The sequence below is a fragment of the Scylla paramamosain genome, chromosome 22 (assembly GCF_035594125.1).
Source record: "Scylla paramamosain isolate STU-SP2022 chromosome 22, ASM3559412v1, whole genome shotgun sequence".
NCBI classification, from domain to species: Eukaryota; Metazoa; Arthropoda; class Malacostraca; order Decapoda; family Portunidae; genus Scylla; species Scylla paramamosain.
The window spans coordinates 21,632,430-21,644,655 of NC_087172.1; the positions used below are offsets into that span (position 1 = coordinate 21,632,430).

Sequence of the window (12,226 nt, forward strand, 5' to 3'; positions counted from 1 at the left end):
AAGAGTTAACAACTATTCTCAATCATTCATCCTTTTCCCTGGTAAACTCGAACTCCCTGCCTGCTTCTGTATTTCCTCCTTCCTATGACTTCCCTATGAACTTATTCAAGAGGGAGGTTTCAAGACACTTATTCTTCAATTTTTGATGATTCTATTGACGTCTCTTTTGGGACTGGCGTCTAAATGTTTTCTTTTTTTTCCGTCTTTTTACTCTCTTGGCCACTGACCCTCTTACGTAAAAAAAAGAAAAAAAAACATTATACCTTTTATTTCGGCCTATGGCTGCACCAGGAAGAGTGATGATGGAGAGGCATCATTTCACCGGTAAAGTGTAGAGATTTTCATGATCAAGCATGACATGAAACAATAAAAAAAAAGAAAAAAACTGTGTTACACCATTAGCGACAAAAGACGTGGGAGATGATATGACAAGTGAGTTATTTTAAGAATTTCAGTTGGAGTTCTGTGAGATCCACATGCAAGCAAATCAAATTGAAGTAATGCAGACCTCTATATGTGTCAGCAGAAGTGCAGTGAACACTTACTATTAACTATTACAAGTGATAAATGATGTGATAAATCTTGGTGCGTTTGTATGTTACAAACTCCTCTGCTTCAATATTCCCTTTCAGAGTAACATTTTTTTTTATTTATTTTTTTATTTATTTTATTTTATTTTATTTATGTTTTTTTTTATGCAGGAAGGACAATGGCCAAGGGCAACAAAAAAAAAAAATGCCCACTGAAATGCCTGTCCCATAAAAGGGTCAATGCAGTAGTCAAAAACTGGTAAATAAGTGTCTTGAAACCTCCCTCTTGAAGGAATTCAAGTCATAGGAAGGTGGAAATACAGAAGCAGGCAGGGAGTTCCAGAGTTTACCAGAGAAAGGGATGAATGATTGAGAATACTGGTTAACTCTTGCGTTAGAGAGGTGGACAGAATAGGGGTGAGAGAAAGAAGAAAATCTTGTGCAGCGAAGCCGCGGGAGTAGGGGAGGCATGCAGTTAGCAAGATTAGAAGAGCAGTTAGCATGAAAATAGCGGTAGAAGACAGCTAGAGACGCAACATTGCGGCGGTGAGAGAGAGGCTAAACACAGTCAGTTAGAGGAGAGGAGTTGATGAGACGAAAAGCTTTTGATTCCACCCTGTCTAGAAGAGCAGTATGAGTGGAATCCCCCCCAGACATGTGAAGCATACTCCATACATGGACGGATAAGACCCTTGTATAGAGTTAACAGCTGGGGGGGTTGAGAAAAACTGGCAGAGACGTCTCAGAACACCTAACTTCATAGAAGCTGTTTTAGCTAGAGATGAGATGTGAAGTTTCCAGTTCAGATTATAAGTAAAGGACAGACCGAGAATGTTCAGTGTAGAAGAGGGGGACAGTTGAGTGTCATTGAAGAAGAGGGGATAGTTGTCTGGAAGGTTGTGTCGAGTTGATAGATGGAGGAATTGAGTTTTTGAGGCATTGAACAGTACCAAGTTTGCTCTGCCCCAATCAAAAATTTTAGAAAGATCAGAAGTCAAGCGTTCTGTGGCTTCCCTGCGTGAAGGGTTGGACGTCTATGAAAAGACGTGGAAAAGTGCAGGGTGGTATCATCAGCGTAAGAGTGGATAGGACAAAAAGTTTGGTTTAGAAGATCATTAATGAATAATAAGAAGAGAGTGGGTTACAGGACAGAACCCTGAGGAACACCACTGTTAATGGATTTAGGAGAAGAACAGTGACCGTCTACCACAGCAGCAATAGAACGGTCAGAAAGGAAACTTGAGATGAAGTTACAGAGAGAAGGATAGAAGCCGTAGGAGGGTAGTTTGGAAATCAAAGCTTTGTGCCAGACTCTATCAAAAGCTTTTGAAGTTTCCAAGGCAACAGCAAACGTTTCACAAAAATCCTTAAAAGAGGATGACCAAGACTCAGTAAGGAAAGCCAGAAGATCACCAGTAGAGCGGCCTTGACGGAACCCATACTGGCGATCAGATAGAAGGTTGTGAAGTGATAGATGTTAAAGAATCTTCCTATTGAGGATAGATTCAAAAACTTTTGATAGGCAGGAAATTAAAGCAATAGGATGGTATTTTGAGGGATTAGAACGGTCACCCTTTTTAGGAACAGGTTGAATGTAGGCAAACTTCCAGCAAGAAGGAAAGGTAGATGTTGACAGACAGAGCTGAAGGAGTTTGACTATGCAAGGTACAAGCACGGAGGCACAGTTTCAGAGAACGATAGGAGGGACCCCATCAGGTCCTTAAGCCTTCCGAAGGTTTAGGCCAGCGAAGGGATGAAAAACATCATTGCGAAGAATTTTATTAGGTGGCATGAAATAGTCAGAGGGTGGAGGAGAGGGAGGAACAGGCTCAGAATCGTCCAAGGTAGAGTTTTCAGCAAAGGTTTGAGTGAAGAGTTCAGCTTTTGAAATAGATGTGATAGCAGTGGTGCCATCTGTTTGAAATAGAGGAGGGAAAGAAGAAGAATCAAAGTTATTGGAGATATTTTTGGCTAGATGCAAGAAGTCACGAGGGGAGTTAGATCTTGAAAGGTTTTGACACTTTCTGTTAATGAAGGAGTTTTTGGCTAGTTGGAGAACAGACTTGGCATGGTTCCGGGCAGAAATATAAAGTGCATGAGATTCTGGTGATGGAAGGCTTAAGTACCTTTTTTTGGGCCACCTCTCTATCATGTATAGCACGAAAACAAGCTCTGTTAAACCAAGGTTTAGAAGGTTTAGGACGAGAAAAAGAGTGAGGAATGTACGCTTCCATGCCAGACACTATCACCTCTGTTATGCGCTCAGCACACAAAGACGGGTCTCTGACACGGAAGCAGTAGTCATTCCAAGGAAAATCAGCAAAACATCTCCTCAGGTCCCCCCAACTAGCAGAGGCAAAACGCGAGAGGCACCTTCGCTTAGGGGGATCCTGAGGAGGGATTGGAGCGATAGGACAATGGTGACAGCATAAGCAGAAGGATTAGAGGTCAGGAAAAGGTCAAGAATGTTGGGCGTATCTCCAAGACGGTCAGGAATACGAGTAGGGTGTTGCACCAATTGCTCTAGGTCATGGAGGATAGCAAAGTTGTAGGCTAGTTCACCAGGATGGTCAGTGAAGGGAGAGGAAAGTGAAAGCTTGTGGTGAACATTGAAGTCTCCAAGAATGGAGATCTCTGCAAAAGGGAAGAGGGTCAGAATGTGCTCCACTTTGGAAGTTAAGTAGTCAAAGAATTTCCTATAGTCAGAGGAGTTAGGTGAGAGGTATACAGCACAGATAAATTTAGTATGAGAGTGACTCTGTAGTCGTAGCCAGATGGAGGAAAACTCGGAAGATTCAAGAGCGTTGGCACGAGAGCAGGTTAAGTCATTGCGCACATAAACGCAGCATCCAGCTTTGGATCGAAACTGAGGATAGAGAAAGTAGGAGGGGACAGAAAAGGGGTTACTGTCAGTTGCCTCAGACACCTGAGTTTCAGTGAGGAAAAGAAGATGAGGTTTAGAAGAGGAGAGGTGGTGTTCTACAGATTGAAAATTAGATCTTAGACCGCGAATGTTGCAGAAGTTAATGAAGAAAAAGTTGAGGGGGGGTGTCAAGACACTTAGGGTCGTCGACAGAAAGGCAGTCCGACCTGGGGACATTTATGGTTCTCTCCCCAGATGGTGACTCCGAGGCTGGTGTAGGAGTCGCCATGATGATTTTAAATTTTTTTGAGTGAAGGGTGTGTGTGTTATTAGGTGCTTGTAGTTTTGTGTGGAGGAAGAGAGTTAGTTGTCTTTAGAGGGCAGGCTGTGACTGCCCCCTTGTGTTGTGAGACGCAAAGGGAAACGTTCAGTGAGGTCATGGCTGGGTTTAATGATAAGTTCACAGCACCCCCTGAACAGTGCATTAGACCTCACTGGGAATAATTATCGTTTCGGCAGGTGTCTACTGCCTCCTGATATAGATGTTATGACTTACAGAAGCAAAATAGTAATCAAATTACTGGAATGTATAGTATCTTGTGGCTTCATAGTTAATATTAACATATAACAATTTTTCAAAACCTTGAAAAATCCTGCAAAAACACAATGTTGAAGTAAAGGTGTCTTGAGCCCCGGGCAGTGAGGCAGTCATGGGCTCCTCTGATTACCTGACCAACATTTTTTTTTTCTTTTCAATTAGAACATTTGAATGCCTAACTATCTTGACCTTCTTTTTGCCTAGGCCCATGGTGGCCTCCTCCAAAGTCATTCTGGGGCTGCTATCACCATCCCTTAATCCATCATTGCAAATAATATATCACCCAATTTAACCTAACCTAGCCCATCATAATATATGAATAATTATTATGCATATTCCATAGAAAAAAAATGGAGATGGACTTAATAGAATATCATATTGGGATCCAGACCAAGGACAAAAACAAAGCAATTAAGATAGGCTCGCTATTGCATGCATGTAAATATAGTGTGATGGTTGTCTGTGCATTGTGTCTGCCTTAGGTATAAAGGAAAATATAGAGAAGGTCATCTTTGCAGTATGTTATATGATACTGATACTCCATCTGTTCACCTAAAAGGCTGTCACCAAGAATCTTCCGTGTTTTTTTTTTTTTTTTTTTTTGCAGCATACCCCACTGGCTGTTGTAGCATATTAGCATAGTACGTAAACAGTTTGTGATTTTATGTATGCGAACTGATGTTTGTATTTTGCAGAATTGGTTGAAATGTTTTGCCTTTGGTAGTAGTCTGTATCTGCATGATTGTTTAGTGTTTGTTTTAGTCAGTGATCAATCCACCTCTTACCCAATACAATGTAGAACCGGCTCCATACTTGATGAAGCAGCCTTCCTACCCTTACTTTTAGCTAAAGCGACATGTTAACTCAAGCGATTTTAACAGGTAAATATCATTGCCCAGAAGTTGTGACTTCTCAATTAAGCCACGCCTCCTTTCGCAACCCCACTCCATGTCTGTCCTCCATCCCCACTCCATCCTTGTGTCTATAAGTCTCCTGCCACCCCCTCCTTGCTTATCTCCTCCATCTAAGCACCTCTCTCTCTCTCTCTCTCTCTCTCTCTCTCTCTCTCTCTCTCTCTCTCTCTCTCTCTCTCTCTCTCTCTCTCTCTCTCTCTCATACCTAAACGTTCAGAGAGAGAGAGAGAGAGAGAGAGAGAGAGAGAGAGAGAGAGAGATAGTTTTATATGATACAAGTCACAACTTGCCGGCCTTCTGACGCTGGTGCATTGCCAGGCCACTGACAGACTCAGTCACGCCTCACCAGAAGCCAGTGACATGCAGCACACAGCGAGCACTTCCATCCCGCTCGGCGCTCACTCTTGGTCTGCGATGTGCAGGGCGCAGGCGAGCCATGACTCAATGAGCCACCACTTGGCACAGGGAGGCAACGAGAACAGTTCCCTCTTCTGCGCCCTCATTTCAAACAACACACATTTGTAAATGGAAAGTAGGGGGAGAGACGCGGCCACACCCCCCACAGTCTACCCACCACACACTCAAACGCGACCACACCCGCCACAGTCCACCCACCACACACTCAAACGCGACCACACCTGCCACAGTCCACCCACCACACACTCAAACGCGACCACACCCACCACAGTCCACCCACCACACACTCAAACGCGGCCACACCCGCCACAGTCCACCCACCACAAAACTCAAACGCGGCAACACCCGCCACAATCCACCCACCACACACTCAAACACGGCCACACACGCCACAGTCCACCCACCACACACTCAAACGCGACCACACCCGCCACAGTCCACCCACCACACACCACACACGCCACAGTCCACGCACCACACACTCAAACGCGGTCTCACTCGCCACAGTCCACCCACCACACAAGGTCTGAGAACAATCACACCGCCCTTGTTCCGGCGAGTACTCAGCACACGGCGAATACTCAGCATCACAGTGCGTGTTGCACCAGCTGTATCCGGGAGGGAGGCAGAGGGCAGAGGCGTGGCAACACAGACGGAGAGGACGGAGGAGAAAGGCGCGCGCGGTACTGACCCGGCGTCTGTATTCTCTCTTCCCCGCCCCCTCCGGTGCTGTACACTCAGCCGACACGATGCTGCCTGAGACACCTCCAACACACACACACACACACACACACACACACACACACACATACACCGGCCATAAAAACTTCTGGATCTACAAAACAGTTACCTCACCTCGTGATCGAATGGCCGCATGCGTTAGTGAACAAATCGCACCTCTCCCCACGTTCTGCAGTGCGAGTCCTTGCACACACACACACACACACACACACACACACACACACACACACACACACACACACACACACACACTAAAACAACGCCACAGCCACCAGTGGATACTCCTGTTGCCATGAAGCGAACTTTTTGAAAAGTATGACAGCACTACAATATAATATCATTATATCATATTTTATCATATAACTGTTCCTGCAGTACCATCAGCACCATGGCTTCCCTTCTCTTTCCGGCAGAGCGCTGAATCCCCCGAGTACCTGTACCAGGAGCTGGTCTCAACAATCAGTCGCGGGGACGACGTGCAGGCGGTGTCCAGTCTCCTGTGTAAAGGCGCCCCTATTGAGTCCATGGGTGGCCGCACCGCCCTCAGACTGGCTGTCACCACCGACCGTGCACGCACCGTCAGCCTGCTGCTGGCGAGTGGAGCCTTCCTGTCCGCCAACATGCTGCAGGAGGCTTGGAAGAGCCACAATGTGACCCACAGGGTGCTGGCCTCCCTCACCACCGTAAGTAACCTCCTTTTGCTGTCTGGCAACATTGCCACACTGTAAAGGTGAGGACAAGCATCGGCACTGGATCTCAGTCTCAGCGGCGGATCCTTTGCAACGTGGAAAGTGTTTGAAAACTTGGAGAGTTATAGGTCTGTTAGTTATAAAGGATAAACTATGTGTCGGAACAAGTTCAGTTTGAGGTGCTAGTGGTGCGTGTAACAGACCTGTAGCACACCAAAGTCTTCCAACATTACAGAACATGCAGCACAATGTCATCATTCCATAAAAGGATACCATTAATAATGGGTTTTACAACAGTGTCATTAGAATTCATTTGATGTTTTTAGAACAAACAAAGAAGTAGATTCCATAGAAAGTTAAATGTCTGCTAATTCATCAATATAGACCTTCAATGAACTCTAACGACACTGCTGTAAAACCTAATATTTAAGAATAATATGAGAAAACCCTTTTTTGGTCTGTGGTAAGATTACATTCGTACATGTATTTTTGTACTTTAATAGTACTTCATAACACTTGTGCGTTCCTGCCTCGCCGCTTGCCATGATCTGTCAGCCAGTCTGTTTGTCTTACTGAGAGAAACCATTGCAAGTAAGAATAACAATTCTCTCTCTCTCTCTCTCTCTCTCTCTCTCTCTCTCTCTCTCTCTCTCTCTCTCTCTCTCTCTCTCTCTCTCTCTCTCTCTCTCTCTCTCTCTCTCTCTCTCTCTCTCTCTCTCTCTCTCGGTTGGCGGAAGTTTGTCAGGATTGCTGTATTTGCTGTCTTGGTCTCTGCTGTAAACGACGGTGTCATTGTGATCGCTGGGGTCTAAAATGGTCTCCAGCTCTGTGGTTCTCTCTCACCGCTGTTTGTTAACACGTAATGAAATATATTTGCCTTCCTGAAAACTTGCAATGGAAATCATATTTAATGTAGGACATAAATGATACTCTGACCATTGGTGCTCTGTCTGTGCAGCTCGGAGATCTTGAAGAGGGTGACAGTAGCAAGGATGGAACAACAGCCGGCTTTATGGTCACATTTCATTCAATTGATTATATAAAAAAAAATAAAAAATGCAATGTTACAATACTGACGTCACTGAGCTCCAGGTTGGGTGATACACACAAACACATACACGTTGTTTAGTCCTGTAGGGAACACCAATCCTCCTTCCACGCAAAGCTCAGATGCAAGGCGTGTGCTTGATATCCCAACCCTCGCTCTCTCGCAGGCCTACTGCTGCCGGCTGCGTGTGGAGCAGCGTCGTCTGTTAAAGGTCAGCCGCGCCCTTGTCGAGGGCATCAGTAGTCTGCTGGAAGACATCGAAGGAAATATTCCGTGGCTGGCTGTCTGGCGACGGGGCGAGGACACTGACCGAGCAACTCTGAGCGATCTCCTAGCAAAGGCTGCGGCCACCAGCTGCCCCGTGACTGCCGCCTTCCTGCAGAATGCAGGAGCGTGGCCTTTTTTTAGCCAAGCCTCTGGTGTCAGTGCCCTGCACGCCGCGCTGGACGCCGGCCACCAGGCCATGGCCGAGGTGCTGATCAGGCACCTCGGGGCCTGCCCGTACGTGCCGGACACACACGGTCGCCTTCCAGTGCACATGATGAGTGACGAGGAGCGACAGAGGCTGGAGCAGGTGAGCCTGTCTGTATGTGTTTTCCCTGCCTCCCTCCCTCCCTCTCTCTCTCTCTCTCTCTCTCTCTCTCTCTCTCTCTCTCTCTCTCTCTCTCTCTGAGTAAGGTGGTGGTACAGGTTGTGAATCAAATAAGGAGGTGGGTAAGATGAAGTGTGACTGCATGACTAATATGATATTAATATACAAGTAACAACGACAGCAACAACGTTAATCAACAACATCAATCAACAACTACTACTACTACTACTACTACTACTACATAGCTACCACCATTAGCAATATTAATGTTATTATTATTATTATTATTATTATTACTATTATTATTATTATTATTATTATTATTATTATTATTATTATTATTATTATTATTATTATTATTATTATTATTATTACTATTAATATTAATGATGATAATAACAATAATAATAATAATAATAATAATAATAATAATAATAATAATATTATTATTATTATTATTATTATTATTATTATTATTATGTTAACCGATAAAATAATTGTAGCTGGCTGGGTGACCAGCAGACGACCGTTGGTAAATGACAGATCTTTTCACCTCTCTCTCTCTCTCTCTCTCTCTCTCTCTCTCTCTCTCTCTCTCTCACGTCGTACAGAGGCTGTTCGAGGCGGAGCAGGAGAAACTTCAGGATCTGGAACTTCGGCAGAAAGCAGATTGCGAGAAGGCGGCGGCACGCACAGCGCTGGACGTACAGAAGGTTCTTTTTGACAACCACAAGAATGGAGATGATAAGAATGTTTCTGCAGATGATTTCCGCGCCGCCCTGCTGCTGGCCTCGCGCAAAGGTCTTCTACAGCTGACTCATCTGCTGCTGCGGGAGGATTGCCACCTCGTGGACGAGGTGCTGGAAGATATCTGCGACACCACCGCCCTGCACCAGGCGGCCTCGCACGGCCAGGACGGTTGCGTGGCGCTGCTGCTGAGTGCAGGCGCCAACACACAGCAGCGCGACAGGTACGGCCATACACCCCGACTCCTTGCCGCCATGTTTGGCCACACAAGCACTGCCGACTTGCTGGCCCAACAAGATGTGCAGGACCCTCCTTGCCGCGCGGGCACCACCGCCAAGCAAATGACGTGAGGATTTGAAGCATACTTCCAGCTTTATGAAAAGTATGCCCATGATCCTGACTCCATTTGACCGTCACAACCCCGACAACGTCACAAGGAAGCTTACGAAATGCATACGTGCAAGAAAACTGCAACAGGAGGCTCAACGGGTGGCTGTTGACTTATCAGAAGGCGAGGCCCTTGAAATACATGAGGCGGTGATGGCAGAACTGAAAGCCATCATAGATAATGTGTCAGCCGCGGATCCTACTACCGCGGCGAACTGAGGCTGGCGGGCAGCTCTCGGCTCCAAGTTGTACGCCCCCGACGAGTTTGACGTAAATATCGTGATTCACGGTGATGACGTAGGAGTAAATGTTAGTGAGGGAAGGAAGGAGGAAGCTCTGTTGAAGGGCAGGTTACAGATCTCTGTGAAGACTGACAACCCCAAACTTAAAGGGAATAGTTTCATGGCCAATCTGTACGAGGAGGTGCACCGCTACCTCGCTGGCCATACCCTGCAGGACGAAAGACTGAGCCTGTTGCCGCCGGGACTTACTAGTACACAGGTGGACGTGGGACTTGCCCTGGCCTTGCAGGGGCGAGAGTATCCACTGCTGTTGATCGGCGTGGACCTGGTGCCGGTGCTGGAGGTGCCGTGGCTGGAACAAATCCCCAGCCCTTCCTCACTCCTGGGGACACCACCACCATGCAGCTCAGTAAGGCCGCGGATGGCTCATGGTGCTGCAGCTTTGCCTTGACGGAGGCAAAGGTGCTAGGGACGCTGAGCCCCGAGGAGCGCCAGTTGCAGCTAATGGGAAAGCTACTTCTTTCCCGCCTCAAGGCTGAGGGCTGGATGCCACGACACAAGAAGCACCTGGTTTGCCACACGGGAGTGGAGCATTCCGGTGCCAAGCGGGATCTGCTTCAAAAACGCATTCCTGCGGTGGCTGGAGTATAGATGTGGGGAGAGGCACGCTGCCAAGCAGCTGGAGGACCCCGCCAGATGGCTGGTCGAGGTGTTCAGACTGATGTGTGCAAACCCAGAGGAATCGCGGGATCGCCTGACAGCTCAAATTAGCTCCGCCTACTTTGGAGTTGACTGTGAGGGGCGAAAAGCTGAGGACGGGGCACCTGCCATCGTGCAGTGCCTGGAGGAGGACTTGGAAAAGTTGTGGCCTGGCTCGCCTGGCGACATCGGCCTGAACCTAGACAGCCAGGCGGCGAGGAACATACTGGTGGCGAGTTGCCTTTGGATGCAGAAGATGCAGCTCCACAGTGATGATCAGCAGTGATTCGCACCAATCTGTAAACCTCACACACACACACACACACACACACACACACACACACACACACACACACACACACACACACACACACACACACACACACACACACACACACACACACACACATATACACACACACATACGTACAGGTAGTAATTTCCAGAAACTCGAATGCTCGATGTCAGACACCTCATATGAACAATGAATAGTGTTACAGTAAGGTAACACGTGAGCTCTCAAATTTGGAAACTTATATATGTAAAACAATCCTTGGCTTGCAAAAAACTTATGAGAAATGTTTGAATATAATAAAAACAAACCTAATTATGTTTATGTTAAGCCTATTAAAGTATTTACCATTATTGTATTGAAATTTACATGTCATATATATATATATATATATATATATATATATATATATATATATATATATATATATATATATATATATATATATATATATATATATATATATACGATAATTACACCCAGTGAGGTCTAAAACACTGTTCAGGGGGTGCTGTGAACTTATCATTAAACCCAGCTGTGACCTCACTGAACGTTTCCCTTTGTGTCTCACAACACAAGGGGGTAGTCACAGCCTGCCCTCTAAAGACAACTCTCTTCCTCCACACAAAACTACAAGCACCTAATAACACACACACCCTTCACTCAAAAATTTTAAAATCAAGGCGACTCCTACACCAGCCTCGGAGTCCCCATCTGGGGAGGGGACCATAAATGTCCCCAGGTCGGACTGCCTTTCCGTCGACGACCCTAAGTGTCTTGACACCCCCCTCAACTTTTTTCTTCATTAGCTTCTGCAACATTCGCGGTCTAAGATCTAATTTTCAATCTGTAGAACACCACCTCTCCTCTTCTAAACCTCATCTTCTTTTCCTCACTGAAACTCAGGTGTCTGAGGCAACTGACAGTAGCCCCTTTTCTGTTCCCTCCTACTTTCTCTATCCTCAGTTTCGATCCAAAGCTGGATGCTGCGTTTATGTGCGCAATGACTTAACCTGCTCTCGTGCCCACGCTCTTGAATCTTCCGAGTTTTCCACCATATGGCTACGACCACAGAGTCATTCTCATACTAAATTTATCTGTGCTGTATACCTCTCTCCTAACTCCTCTGACTATAAGAAATTCTTTGACTACTTAACTTCCAAAGTGGAGCACATTCTGACCCTCTTCCCTTTTGCAGAGATCTCCATTCTTGGAGTCTTCAATGTTCACCACCAGCTTTGGCTTTCCTCTCCCTTCACTGACCATCCTGGTGAACTAGCCTACAACTTTGCTATTCTCCATGACCTAGAGCAATTGGTGCAACACCCTACTCGTATTCCTGACCGTCTTGGAGATACACCCAACATTCTTGACCTTTTCCTGACCTCTAATCCTTCCGCTTATTCTGTCACCCTTTCTTCTCCGTTGGGCTCCTCCGATCACAATCTCATATCTTTATCTTGTCCT

At 46.1% G+C, this 12,226-nt stretch overlaps 1 protein-coding gene across 2 annotated transcripts in view; it reads left to right on the top strand.

Annotated features, from left to right (window-relative positions):
• LOC135111792 (serine/threonine-protein phosphatase 6 regulatory ankyrin repeat subunit B-like) overlaps positions 1 to 10,893 on the top strand; it is a 54,278-nt gene extending 43,385 nt beyond the window's left edge. For both annotated transcript variants that reach the window (XM_064025505.1, XM_064025506.1), the window contains exons 10-12: positions 6,477 to 6,746; positions 7,967 to 8,374; positions 9,004 to 10,893. In XM_064025505.1, the coding sequence (XP_063881575.1) occupies positions 6,477 to 6,746; positions 7,967 to 8,374; positions 9,004 to 9,489 (1,164 nt within the window). In that variant the 3' untranslated portion in view covers positions 9,490 to 10,893. The remainder of the gene's footprint in view (positions 1 to 6,476; positions 6,747 to 7,966; positions 8,375 to 9,003) is intronic.
• Positions 10,894 to 12,226: the final 1,333 nt, after the last annotated feature.